This window comes from Equus quagga, chromosome 3 (genome assembly GCF_021613505.1).
Source record: "Equus quagga isolate Etosha38 chromosome 3, UCLA_HA_Equagga_1.0, whole genome shotgun sequence".
NCBI classification, from domain to species: Eukaryota; Metazoa; Chordata; class Mammalia; order Perissodactyla; family Equidae; genus Equus; species Equus quagga.
In genome coordinates, this window is record NC_060269.1 from 126,521,092 (window position 1) to 126,536,074 (window position 14,983).

The window sequence follows — 14,983 nt, forward strand, 5'->3', positions numbered from 1 at the left end:
AATATATGCTTTAGTAATCTAGAAACCACAGTCACTTTGGACAGTTCATTAAATTATGGCCTACATTTCAAACTCAATGATTTATATATGGATTAACAAAAACAAAAACCAGTCACCATTTACTAGGCAGGAATATCTTGTGTGAAACTAATCATCACAAGTAATAACCAACTTACGTGGACAGTCTGTTGCTGTTCCTGAAAATAGAATGAATTGTCATAGTGCAGTCTGGATCTGTTTGTGTAGATGTAGCATGTAAGGTAGCCTCCGCATGTTGACATTGACTTAGTTACCTGAATATTTTCATGTCTTTTAGTTTATAATGATGCTGAGCAAGTTTGATAAATATTTCATCCTGATAGTTAGGAATTGGGGATCATGTAACACCTGCAATAAAGTGTTTTTGAATAAGTTTTTAATAAATACTTTGGCCTTGGTCGTTAAAGACATAACTAACTGATTTTAGTAATTTTGAAGGTGAGCCAGAATGAAGATAACTTAAAAATAAAACTCATATTTTGAAGTAACCTTGGGTTCATGTTTGAATGTGAGCAAGTCTAAAATGGGGACATTTCAATCCACAAGGAAGTCATTCTGGCCAAACCTGTCTTAGAAGGATCTGAGATGCTCATTTCCCAAGCTTGCACCCTAATTAGTCTTTCTTTGTCCTGCCTTCTTGGAAATTTTTTCTACGTGGAATTCAGTCTGTTTGGTTTTTTACCTTTTGCCTTGATAACCACTTTTCTATTTGTTTTTTGCTAGCCCATTTTGCAGCCTCCTAGAAATAGTTGTACCTCAAGGTTTGTCTATTTCTTCTCTTTTTACATTAAACCTTATCCACTTCCATGAGTCTTCGCTAGTAGAGGTTACTTTCATCACATGTTACTCTCAGTCTGCCTAGATGCTCGTGCCAGGGTACTGAAAACAAGAGGTGATTCTGCTAACAAAATGGAACCTTCTACCTTCTTTGGTCAATTCATGTTACCAAACTACCCTTTACTCTGAGTAATTTTTTTGTGAGTACCTGTCAGACATATTTAAAGCCTCAGCTACTTTTTTCTCCCCTTAGTGTCTTGATGCTTCATATGTTCTTTTGTTTCCATTTTCATTGTAGTTTAAGTATCTCTTGTCTTATTCCTGATCCCTAGGCTTCCAGTTTGGTGTATCTGTCGTCATCCTAATCATGTCCTTTCCTTGCTAAGAATCCCGAAATGGTTTTCCTTTGCTTCCATAACAAAGACAAAATTCCTCATGCAGGCACTGCAGAATCTCTAGCCATTTCCGCATTATTGCCTTGTGAGTTGAGAATTATAGATATGCTCCTCCGTAAGTTAGTCCCTGAACAGATGTTGGTTCTTTCTGCCTTTGTTCTTATGTTTTCTTATGTGTAAAGTTCTGCTCTTCCCTCTCCCAAACCCTAGCTTTGTCTTTTGAATTACTCCTTATTCTCAAGACCTAGCACAAATACCCCTTTTTTCATAGTGCTGAGAACAATTGTCTCAGAGTTAAGACATTTGATTCTGCTAATTTTAATACTAAGTTGCTGTATGACCTTCAGAAAATCACTTACCTCCATTGAATTGACTCATATATTATTTGATACCATTTGTATGACATTTATAGTAGTCTGTGTTCCATTATGTGTTCGTATCTAACTTGACTTATAACTTTGATTGCCCTTTGGGGACTACATTGGATTCCTGTGCCTGTCACACAGTGTGTTGTACATAGTTGAAGGTCACTTAGCTTTTGTGGAAGGAGAGAACAAGTTTTAATTTACCAGGTGAGATGCTATGGTTAGTGACTGGTGAGAATGGAGTGGGTGAGTGATTAACTAGGCAAGCATACTCTTGAGTAGGTTCCAAGTGATTGTTAGAAAGTAGAATTTTCTGGGCATTTGAGTAACTTAATTGCCAGGTACAATCTGTTAACTGTTTGGTAACAATATTGCTTTCTAACATGAAGAGAGAAAATCCAATATCATGCGTAATCTAAAGCTGTTAACATGGTTACGGATCACCTGGGGATCTGCTTAAACTGAAGATTCTGATTCATCAGGTCTGGAGTGGGGCCTGAGATTTTGCATCTGTAATAAGTTCCCAGGTGAAGCCAATGGTAATAGTTACAGGACAACTGAGTAGTAAGTGCTGTTTCTTTTCCCTTACAGAATGGGACCGTTGGCCCTGTTTGCAATAGCATTTAAGTTGTGGTTGTGGGAAAGAATCTGTGAATTATCTATTGCAGAGAGAGTAGATCCCTTGTTCATGTTTCTATGTCTATATAACTTATGTAGGTATGGATGTATGTATTTTCTCCTGTCTTTGTTTTCAGAGGAGAGAAATGACTGGATCAGCATACTGTTAAATGCACTGAAATCGCAACCCCTTTCCTCGCAGCCTCAAGCAGTTGTTGCACCTGAGAAATGTGGCTATCTTGAATTGAGAGGGTATAAAGCCAAAATTTTTACTGTGTTAAGTGGAAACAGCGTGTGGCTTTGCAAAAACGAACAGGTGAGCTATGTTGCAGTAATTGCAAGTTGCAGTTCCTTGATTACATGAACAAATGTGCTTTGTTTGTTACACTTATTAGTGTTTTTACATATAGAGTCTTAACTTTTGTCTGGAGTTCTCCACTAAAGGTAACAAAGAATTGTTTGGTCAACTTTTCTCAGTTCCACCAGCAGCAGGAACGTAATCTACATCCAATTTGAGACTGGACATTGCCTTTTTAAGGGACTGAGGAAATAGAATCTTTGAAAATAATTTTTGGAAAGCATTCCTTAGCTGAAGTAACATTATAAAACTACGTGAGAGAATAATTAAGAACCAATTAACCGTTACAGCTGTTGATGAAATAGGCCCAGTTCCGTGCCTCTTGTGTTTCTTTTGCTTTATGATAGAAAATTATAGAGTAGGCACCAGTAACATATTTTCTTGAGTTTACAGGGGTGCTTGGGTCGGTTTTTTGTTTTCTGAGCAGGTATGTTGCTTACAGAGGAAATAATTTACTAGAGGCACGTTATTGATGTTCCAACATACACACATACATACACACATGTGCACATACATATTACATATATAAATAAGATAGACTTGTGATATTGAATTTGGTTAATATCAAAGGATTCAATAGAGAACTTAAATGATTTGAGGAGATTGATGTTAAAATAAAGTTCTAACAAATTCCATTAGCTTCCTTTGATTCTGTAGACTTCCTTTCTCTAACATATCTGGTTTTTAATATGTATAAGAAAATTATTTCCTTACCTCTTTTTGGGAATGAATTCTTAATCTTTCAGCCTACACTATATTGGATGCTTAGTAATTATTTGTGGAATTAAGCGATGTGCTTTGGATATCTGATCTAAGATGAACTCATTTTCTGATATATTATAATGGGTTATGCTAAGGTGAAATATAAATGCTGATTTTCATTAAAAAAGAGATATTAACTCAAAACAAACAGTAGTTTCAAAAAAATTAACTGTAGATCTTTATCGAAAACATCCTCTGAACTTCAGTGTGAACTTATTCATTACATTTTTTCGGATAAGATTTCTTAGCCAATTAACTGTGAAAGGCATCATTGAGCACTGTTGGCATATTAATAACTTGGATAGTTAGCATATTCCTCAAGAAGAATAGTGATGTACAGCTTAATAATGTGTAGGAACTAAATATGAACAGTTTTAGTCTGAAGTAAGATGATTAAAACTTTTCTTATTGGAATAGAGGTTAAAAATGCATAATTTGCCTCTATCAGTATGGAAGTTACTCTGCCAAATTGATTGAGGTATTCGTTTTTTGCTTGCATAGACCCAGTGGACTTCAAATTATTAGTTTAATTGCTTACATTAGCTAGATTGTTTGAGTTTGTTCTCTAGAAGTAAAGTAGATGTCTTAGCGTGTTATTAACTCTTTCCGATTAGTAAAAAATTATATGAAATTATTGTTTTAATATTCTTAATTGAGGTTAAAAAGAATAATGATGACTATCATTTGTGGAGTACCAGGTACTATGCTAATTAATTTATGTACGTACATTCCCTTTTAATCTTGCCCACAAATGTAGGAGGAACATGTTCTCATCCATATTTTGTAGATAAGAAAAATGGGGATTAAGTAACTTGTTTAAAGATTACAGTTCATCATGCAGGTTTTAGTTTAAAACCAGAACTTTATAACTCTAAGCCTAGCTTCTTAGCCACTATACCAAACTGTCTTTTTAAAAGTGTGTGTTGAAAAGAAAGTTTCTGGCTAGTGATCTTTTAGAAATAGCCTAAGGATTCTTTCCTTGAATAACTTAGTTGCCTAGAAGTTTCAGAGTGTGCATTCAATAAACATTGTATACCATGTCAGGCACTAAAAATAATTTGCTTACTGAAGAGGACACAGGCATATCTTTCAGGAGGAAAGTAAGACAAAACCAGCATTTATGATGGATGGTGAACTCACTCCTTTTTTAGACTTGTGCAGGAGTTACAGAGAAGTGCAAAAACGGGCATCTAATGAAGTCTTGGAATTAGTAACACTTCCAGGTACACAAGTAATGAATATATTCTCCTTAAAAATTGAAGCATTAATGCTGGACCCTTCCACATCTTTTGAGAATAAATCTGTTTCTGATGTATGTATATTTCAAGTCCTCTTCACTGCATTAACATGCATTTATATATATACATCCTTAAAAAGTGCATACTATTGTTTGTATGTTTGTTCTTTTAAGAAAAGTTGCATCATATTATATGGAGCTTGGTGTTAAAGGACTATGTCTTAAGTCAAGTCTTAAAGAACCAATTGGCTCAAGACTGGATGGGTAAATTAAGGAAGGCCTTCTACATTTAGGCCCTGGCATACTATTTGTTTCATCTGTTTTCACATCCTGGTGTGTGCCTTTCTCTCCAGAGGAAAGTTTCCCATTGATTTTCTCTCAGGTCTGAGCAGATTGTGTGAAGAACTTGGGTGACATGCTATATAAGAAGTCTTTCTCATGAATGCAGAGGGCTTTAAGCTAGTGTTTTAGGAAAAGCATTAAAAGATAATAAAATAGCATGATGTAACTTCTGAAAGTTTTATACACAACACACGAAGTAATCTTGTGAGTTTTTTTTAAACATAATGAAAAAAATCTACTCATCATAGGAATGTATGTGGTGTTAGGTTTGAACCTCTGTGTTATAATTTGTATTGGATCTAATTCAGTTCCATGCATCAAAGCTTACTTATTTTTATCATTTTTTAAAGCAGTGAATTTATTGCCCGCATAACTTATAGTATGAATAGAATAAAAAATAAAGAAAGCTGACCTACACCACCCTACATTTGAAACATTTTCATTTTTCTTGCCTCTGTTTATACGTAGTTTTACTACTTTACTTTGGAGATCACTCCAGAGAGAGTAAACGGACAGTGGATAGAGGTGGAAGGGTAGTTGATACAGCACACGCTGAAGAGTCACTATAAGGGAAGCTGAGAAGCTCATTTACAGCAAAGAAGATGGGACTGGGCAGTGGCAAGTCTAGGTTTTCATTTTTGCTCTGCTGCTAATTGGCTCAGGTAATTAAGTTAATCTCTTTAGGCTTAAATGGCATCATGTGAAGAAGAGAGAGGGCTTACTATCTTTAAGGCCATTATTTAATTCCAGATATGTGGGCTCATTCCCCCATTGACTTAGAATTTCTGGGGATGGGGTGTTGGAATGTGCATTCGTATAATGTATCATCCCAGGTGATGCAGGGATGGGTGATCCAAAAACTACACACACTGAAACATTGCTGTAGGATTTTTTTCTTCTTTAAAAGTGATAAGCATCCAGGTAAAGTGAGCAAGATATTTCTGGAGTTGGAGAATGTGTAAAAATAGCCTTCAACAACATTAATGAGACCAGTACTTCTTTAGTTCACCCCTCAACTTGGGGTTACTATACCTCTTTTTTTGATTAGCTTTCATTTGGAAGTGTATCTTTTGCCTGACTGAACATTTTGAAATGTAGAAACATTTAAGTGGAAAGTTAAGGAAATCATATTAGTATTAATAAATTTTTAAAATTTGAGAAATTGTCACTAATAAATTGTGTATAGTTCTAAACTGTAATTACTGTTATGTTTTTGCTAAAACATCCATTTTTATATAAAATTTTAATTTTTCAGCTTAAAACCCTGCCCTATTTGATTCTTTATTCTTAACATGCAAATGGAGAAATTAGAAATCCATTTGCAAAGTCAGCATAAAGGAAAGTGTTTGAAAAACAATTTGAAACTATTTCCCATAAGTTCCTGTAACTCTGTGTATGTCTGGATATTTACTCTAATTTTGTAGATGATTATTTATCTTTTCTAGAGCTTTTTCTCTGCTTCCAGTAGGTGTTCTGAAGATTCCATGTCAAGCATCCCTACAAATATATTTTCAGTAAATTTTTCACCTATTCTGGATCTATCCCTTTTGCTGAATCAAGGTCTTATATTTCCTAAGTTAAAATAGCTAGAACACACTATCATAACTATTGCTTTTACTTATTTTTGAAATTCCTTCTTTTTTAAGAGAAGTGACATGATGATAGCTAGGTGGATGCCAGTCTGCACATTCTCAGACAGTTCACTGACAGTCTCAACCAAGGAATTAACATGGATTTCTTGTTTTCCCAATTGCTTCATTCAAAGATTCACCTTTTTAATCTTGTTCTTTTCCTTTCATTCATTAGCAGATTGTAGGAACTCAAACTTGAAGTAGCTCTTGGCTGAATAGGAGAAATGCCTTAGGAAATGTTAGGTTTGTTTTGTTTTTCTTCTAGATAGGGTGTAAGAAGTAGAAAATAAATATGAAGAGCTATGTAAAAACATTTGTTAGAGAAGAAGATGGCAAAGTAGAACCGGACGCTAAAATTTTCTACCTAATTACTCAATTGCAAAACACTGTGGTGCTATTATCACGTAAATTAAATGTCATCCTTTTAAGTATTTAGCCCTGACTCCCAACCCCCCCATGTGTTTAATTTTTGCACATTTTCTTCTGTTCCTTATCTCTGCTTATGTTTTATCTGCCTGCAATATATTATAATTATGATAGTTTCTCCACATTGTTACTACTTTGTATGTCCTGAGTTGTGTAGTTGAGTTTGTATAGGTTAGACTACAGTTCACCATGTTTCTGTATTTATTCATGCACTTTACAAGTGTTCATTGGGCACCTTTTCATTTCTGGTGCTGCGCTGGGAACTAGGAGTACAGTGGTAACCCAAAAGATGTCTGTCTCACCTTCCTTCCCATGGGGGTAACAGATAGTAATAAATAAATGAGATTTCTGATAGCCTTCTGTATGTGGCCTTTTCTTCCTTTTTGATTGGTTTTTTGGCAAGAATATCTATGACCCTTTTTAAAGAATTGTTTACACTTAAAATCTTGCTAGCTACATGAATAGGTACCAGTTTCATTTTAACTTCTTAAAAGTATTCTAAGTTTTGTATTCCCAAATTAATGGTTTTGAATATTTACTTTATTCATTGCTGTGTCCTCAGGAGCTCCAGGCAAGTGGCTGACACTCAGTAAACATTTGTAGAACAAAATTGTGGAATTAATGGTCGTTTACAGCTGTTTTCTTGACTAGAGTTTCTCTTTTAAAAAATTTTTCTTTTAAAATTATTTTCTTTACAAATTGTTTTCTTTCTCCATTTATTTATTGGGATTTTATTCTCTTTTCTGACAGTTTCTTTAAGTTCTTCATATAATAAAGATAATCCTTTTCATGTTGTATTTTCTGCAACTGTTTTTTTAAGCTGTTGCTTCTCATTTTTCAGTTAATTTTTGTTGTATAGAAATTTTTTTGAGATAATTAAATTATTTTTATCAGTTCAAAGCTTATTCGATTTCCTGTATTCTGGAAAAATAATTTTATAAATTCATTTGTCTTAAAATGATGTAAATACAGTATATAAGCCAGTGTATTTTTTATTGAGGTAGCATTGGTTTATAGCATTATATCCATTTCAAGTGTAAATCATTGCTTTGACTTTTTTAGAGACTACATGGAGTTCACCCCAAAGTCTAGTTGCCCTCTGTCACTGTACACACGTCCTCCTTACTCCTTCCCCCGCCCCGCCTGCCCCTCTGGTGACCACTCGTCTGTTCTCTGTATCTATGTTTGTTTATCTTCTACGTATGAGTAAAATCATACAGTATTTGTCTTTCTCTGACTTTAAGCCAATATTTATATAATTTTAAAGGAGATAAAATACAAACATACAGTATAGGTAGTGTTATATATATAGTATTGCTAGTTGAATGGAATTTCTGCACATGGATTTGAGGCAAATCTAAGATAATTGGCTTTGTTTCCATTTGTTATGTTGTCCAGACAGCCTAGTCTCCCATCTTTTCCTGATGAGTTTTTGAATATCATGTTAATATTAGTGAATTCATTGCAACCAGATGTCTTGCTTGGTGGGTTTGTGTATCCATTTAATGATAATTGTGGCATTGAGTTTTTAACTACATGAAATTCACTTGATTAAACATTCTCAAATCAGGATATAACAAGAGACTCATTCCCCCAACATAATGTTCCCTGGTGTCTGGCAGGGGAATGAAACTCTAATAGAATTTAAATAGGCCTCATAGGGCTGTGGTTGTGTGGCAGAGAAAGAAGCAGCAGGAAGTAGGTGGTGGCCTCAAATTCTCTGGGTTCTGTATCTGGCCAAACTCTGCATCTGGTGTTTCCCCGGAAATCTGGTGCCAGTGTCATACAATGCCACATCTGTTTTCAACAAATGTTTAAGCACTGAGTTCTTAAATTCCTGGCATGGAAACCTGGCATCCAGTATGTCCAAAAATAGGTTTGAGATTTCAGCAAATTTGGGGTTAACAAACCCTTCTTTAATTTTTCTCTTTAGGACTCGAACTTTTATTTTGTTCTTTCACTGCGTAGTTTTAACCAGATTCCATTGCTACAAATTTGTACAAATAACCCATTTAAGTATCTTGGTAAATATTTACCATCAATTCCAATATGAATGTTTAATATGGACTCATTGGTGTGAATATTTTCAGTCATTATAAATAAAATGGAAATATTTTTATTGAAGACAAATTCTGTGTTTAGAACCCTCAGCTGAAAGGATTGTCTGGATTTATTAGACCCTCAATTTATATTTCTTCGTTCAATTTGTATAAAAATGCTATATAAAGTAGATATTACTGTCTTTTCATAAATGAGGAAATTGAGGTCTACATAAACTAAATAACTTGCCAGTAGTCATATAGCCGGTAAATAGCTCAGCCAGGATTCTCCCAGGCTTGATTCCCAATGCCCACTTGGTCATTACCACCCTTTCAGTGTCCAGATCTGCTCTGCCAAACATGGCTGTTCTTACAGTATGCTACTGGTGGGATTTATGCTTTTGGAGATCCTACATTCTTTGACAGAAACTAAATGTAAAATATTATTTACTCCAGAATCTTTTAGCTTTATGCTTTCTATCGTAATATTCTACCCATTGAATTTTTATGCTGTTATTTTTTTCAATCCAGGTTATAGCATTTTAAAGGTTGAAAGTTTGGCTTGGTCCTGACTTGTGCCTATTTTTCAAAATGAGAATAGTGCTGACAATGAGATTGTAGTTAATGGGCAATTTGTTTTTAATTTTCTTGAAAGTTTAGCATTCACATTCTATCGCAGTTTTTAAAATTTCTATATGCCTGCTAGTTATGTTTAAACATATATTTTCTTATAATTAACTTTTTAATAGGTAATATGTTCAGTTGGCTTCAAATTCAAGAGATAGTAAATAGCAATAATAATAACAATATCTAACTACAACTGTGGTGCACTTAACTGCATGCCACGAGTTCTTCTAAGCATGTTTAGTACGGTAACTGAATCCTCACCACCTGGATGCGCTAGGTACCCCTGTTATCCCCATTTTGCAAATGAGTAAACTGAAGCAAGAGAGGTATACCTGATCAAGCTGGTCTGCGTTTTGTCATTTGTCCAGTCAAGTGTCACCTTTAGAAAGCCTCATATGCACACAACCCTCTCTTTTCTGGGCTGGATTCAGTGCTTATCCTACAGGCATGCATTTTGAAAAAGGCTGTATCTATTCTGCCATCTTCACAGAATTATTCAGAAAATCAAATGAGAGTTCATAGCTGTTTGTAAGCTTCAGAGCACTACACAAATGGATATTAAACCAATTATGGAGTGTACTGTATATGCTTAATGAAGACCAATGCTTTTAAGGCCTCTGGACATTAGCACAGAGGTTGGCACCTTGGACAAATAGGATCTTGACAGTTCAATGTGTCACTCTGTTCTGGCCAGCCTATTTTTAACCTTAATGATTTTAAATGGTTTTTGTATAATCTGATTGCAAGCTTTTTTTGCTCTACAGAAGGCCAAGAGAGAAGTGTTTGCATCCTGATATTTAAATATTGCAGACTCATACTGTCTAGATCCTACAACTGGTTCTGCTGTCTAATTCAGTGTTTCTCAGTATTGGCTACATATGAGAATCGCATGGTTGTAGTTTTGTTTTTTAACCGAAGATTCTTAGCCTCTGCTTTCTGATTCATGGAATCAGTCTCAGGATGGGAGGGAGAGATCAACACAGGTAATTTTGATGAGCATCGAGAAATGAGATATATTCTAAATATGTTCTAAATACTGTCTGAAAAGATGACTTAGTGTCATCACAAATATTTTTAATAAGGAAAGCAGTCATTTCATATTTAGTAGCTCTCGAGAGTACTGACATTTATTTTGTTACTCTGCTGTACATTTTACAGTCCATTTGTGCTGGTGAGTTCAGTGGATACTTTACTCAAAACCATATGGCTATGCCAAGCAGCTGATAAATGAGTTACAATTTTTTTTCCCAGCTAAAAAACATCATCTTTGCTTGGCTTAGGAGACATTTGGGGCCTTGAGCCGACCCTCACATATTTTGTTTTTAACAGAAATTGCAGCGTTATATGTAGACGTTTCATGACTTGCTTATAGAAATGAGGGGCCATCTTTTTAATTTGGAGCCTTGATGAGGCTCATCAGTTTCCATAAAAGGTTGTCAGTCATACCATCTGCTGTCTGATGGTCCGAATATGTATCTCTGCCCGTAGTAACACACAGTATCTGCAGGCCCGGCCCCCATTAGAGAATATAACCGGAAGTAGTCTGATATCCAGCTCTTGTCAGAAGCCTGGTTATGGAGAATTGTTTGAAGGACATGCACTCTGTTTTCTTCTAGAGTTATTCCTGTGTCAAGCTGGGCCATCAGAAGGCTGTTTTAAAAATATCTTACCTTGCTACCCCTACCTTATTTCCTCATGTATAAAAGAAAGCTTGTGTTTCCAATCACAGGCATTGGGGATTTCTCTAACAGTTACATTATCCAGCAGGAGTATTGGTATGGGTAATTGAAAACTTGCTTTTTTAATTTAATAAGTATAACATTGTACCAATACGCTGAATCTTATTAAAATAGGCAGACTGCAAAAAGTTTCATTCCCCTCCTCCTCATACAGATCACATTAAGTATTATTTTTTGTTAGTTGGGCTTACTATACAAAGTGGAAGAGTATCACATTCGTCTAATTATTTTATAACACTTAGCATGTCTCTGCATCTTTTGTTTTATATTATTGATTCTCAATTTCTGGCTTGTTTCTCCTAACGAACAAAGTCATTTATTCTTTCATCAGAAAAAATAATATTCAGTTGATGATTTGTTTTAAAAATGAGTCATTTCCTCATTCTTACTAAAAACTTTTACATTTTTTTTAAAAAAGGGAAGAGAGGCTTTTCTGCAATTGTGGTTGGAAACTCTGGATACCTTTACAAGCAGGGGAAAACTTGTTATAAAATTGTTTTAGTTCACTTATCAGTAAGGAGTGTGTTCGTATCAGATGACAAAAAACCTGAAGGCTGAAACAGATAGAGGTTTGTTTTAACAAATTTCTCAGTATAGGCAGTGGAGAACTGATGCCACCAGGGAGCAAGGTTCTTCCTATTTTTTTTCCATTCTGGCATCCTTAGAGAACAAGAATTTGTCCTCAGGCTTTTCATCTGAAGGATTCTAACATTCTAAAATGGCTTCTGTGCTTCTAGGTGTTATTTCCCAGGAAGATGGAAAGACAAGGGGTGAAAGTCTTTCCTTTTCCAAAGCTTTTCCCTCTTGCACTGCCCCCAGAAGCCAGAAATTATTTATATTTTATTGACCAAAGCTATGACATATGGCCCCTCCTGGGTGCAAGGCAGACAGGAAAATAGTACTTTTACCTTTAGCCTATATAGCGGGAAAGACAAATAGAAGAAGGCCTGTGAATTGTTTCCGTCATTGTTTCTGCCGGAAGTGTCCTTATTGAAGACGGACCAATAGTTTTTGTAGTCTGTCTTTATAGGGCTACTTTTCCCAGTCGTAATTTAATTTAGGAATTCAGAGCACATTTAATCTGCATCTGTTCACATAGATAATTCATTTTTTGAGGTACAGATTAATTATACTTTTTTAAAATGTTGAGATGATTTATTTGATAAATCAAATTCCAAAACCCTTATGACTAGATAATAAATTACAACCTTTAATGCTTTTAGAATGCAGACTCTTTAGCCTTTTGAACAATTTCTGATTTTGGTGAGACAGGCTGAACATAGTGGCTGTAGGTGTTTAACAAATAGCAGTTTTAATACCAAAATAGGATTAGAGGAACTTTTTAGGAATCCAACTGAAGGAAGGAAAAAGTAGTAAAATATTGAAAATGAGATAAAAGTGTAAAACACGTAATGCTTTTGTTTGAGAGTAAATGAGGAGAAAACTGTTACTGAGCAGAGGTAACACCATAGAGTGAAACAAAGAGCAACAGATGTCTTGGGTTCCAGTTCTTTCTGCCATGTACAACCAGCTGCACTTTCTATGTAACTTTATCTCTCAGCATTGGTTTCCCCTTCTTTTTATATAAACAGTAATTACACCAACCTCACAGTGTCTTTGGCTCCCCCGCTTAGCAGACTGCTGGTCACATGGGAAGGGTTGGTTAACTGTTAGTTTCCTTCAGTGACTGGATAAAGATGAACAAGTTCCTAACTGTTAACAGCAAGGCGTGTGTAGTTTAAGATCTATGTGCTGGTCAATTTATGTTTCATGTGAAAGAAACCCAGACTTTATCAATAACCTGAATGTCAATCTTAGAATGGTATCCTGTTATCATGTATTGACAGTGACTACCTAAAATAAGAAAACCACTCTCAATCCATTTTTTAATGAGTTGTTTAATTCTACATACCTATGTATAATAAAATTTAGTGGAATTTATTGGATTTTAGAGAATATCATTTTACTTTCAAAATCCATATTTTTGTTTCTTTATAATTTTTTGTTTTTCTCCAAACTAGGATTTTAAGAGTGGACTTGGTATTACTGTAATTCCTATGAATGTAGCAAATGTAAAGCAAGTGGACCGAACTGTTAAACAATCTTTTGAAATAATCACTCCCTACCGGAGTTTTAGGTAAGCAACATGTAAACGTTCTGTGTTTGTGCTAATACAGGAAAGCCTGAATGATCCACTTTTACATTCCCAGTGGTGATTTTATTTCTTATAGAACACTTAATATAATATGTTCTTTTCCATAGTGTCTAATTTATTAGGCAGTATATAAAAACACCTTGTAAAAGTGTCTTGAATAATCATGCAACCTGCAAAGATGCTAATTTCATGGGATTGGAGTAGTTTCTTTTCTTAATGTAGTCATGTGCCACAGAAGGTTTTGGTCAGTGACAGACTGCGTATATGACAGTGGTCCGCTAAGAATAGTACCATATGGCCTAGGTGTGTAGTAGGCCACCCCATCCAGGTTTGTGTAAGTACACTCTGTGATGTTTGCACAACGACGAAATAGCCTAATGGTGCATTTCTAAGAACATATCCCTGTCGTTAAGCGACACATTACTATAACACTTTTTCTTAGTAGGCTTGGTGAGTATGTTAATTTTTTAAGCAACAAATATACGAAAAATTACTTCATATTCTGAAGGAATAAAATAAAATGAGAATATTATATTGTGTTTATTGCTGTATTGTTATTTACCTTCTTTTATCCTAATAAAATACAATTTTGCCTTTAAGATCAATCCTTCATTATAGTTGCTCCATATTGATTTCCTAAAAGCAACTCTGCCTTAAAATGACGCTGAATTTAATGGATTTCATAGCACTTATTCGTCAAATATTTTAGCATTTCGTTATATATCTTGTCTTATGCTATTCTAGTAATTGCTTCATAATGACAATGAAACAGAAAACTTAATATATGTTCTTAACGTGTTAATAGTCTATAATGACTGCATGCTTTTGTACATAGAAGAGGCATAAATCAGTATCTGTTGAGTTCAGCCACATTAATTCATCTGTCACAAATATTCATCATACCACAGCATAGTATGCAGGTCAGAGTTCTCAAAGGCCTTTGAAGGACTAACGATTACTTAGCAATTACAAAATTACTACCAAATCCAGTACTCATTTTATCTGTCGGAATATGTCTACTGGCTCAATTTTAAGAAAGAAATGGTCACATAAGGAATAACAGGCTTTATTTTCAGATGTGCAGATTCTTTCAAGCCCCAAGTGAAAGTGTAGACATTACCTAAGCTGTTTTTACTCACAAGACTTCTGACACCAAATATGTGAGCTTTTTCCTTACACTAACCAATTCTCTAACTATCCGGACACCAATTGGGTGTCCTACAATTCAGTCCTATTCTGCCACCAACTTCTTGGAGTGAGCATCAGACCCCATGGGTTTAAGGACTCAGTTCCACAAGACTGTTGTCTCTTCAGATGCCAGTTGCAAGTATTGGGTCCCCAGGTTACCCACATTTCTGTCCAACTCAGCTACACGTTGGGGTTCCCATAACTCCCCCCAGGTTGTATAATTTGCTAGAATGGCTCATAGAACTCAGGAAAACACTTTAATTATTACTACCAGTTTATTATAAA

At 35.0% G+C, this 14,983-nt stretch overlaps 1 protein-coding gene across 5 annotated transcripts in view; it reads left to right on the forward strand.

Moving 5' to 3' along the window:
* ARAP2 (ArfGAP with RhoGAP domain, ankyrin repeat and PH domain 2) overlaps positions 1 to 14,983 on the forward strand; it is a 174,509-nt gene that overhangs the window by 51,849 nt on the left and 107,677 nt on the right. For all 5 annotated transcript variants that reach the window (XM_046656447.1, XM_046656451.1, XM_046656450.1 and 2 more), the window contains 2 exons: positions 2,332 to 2,510; positions 13,377 to 13,492. In XM_046656447.1, the coding sequence (XP_046512403.1) occupies positions 2,332 to 2,510; positions 13,377 to 13,492 (295 nt within the window). The remainder of the gene's footprint in view (positions 1 to 2,331; positions 2,511 to 13,376; positions 13,493 to 14,983) is intronic.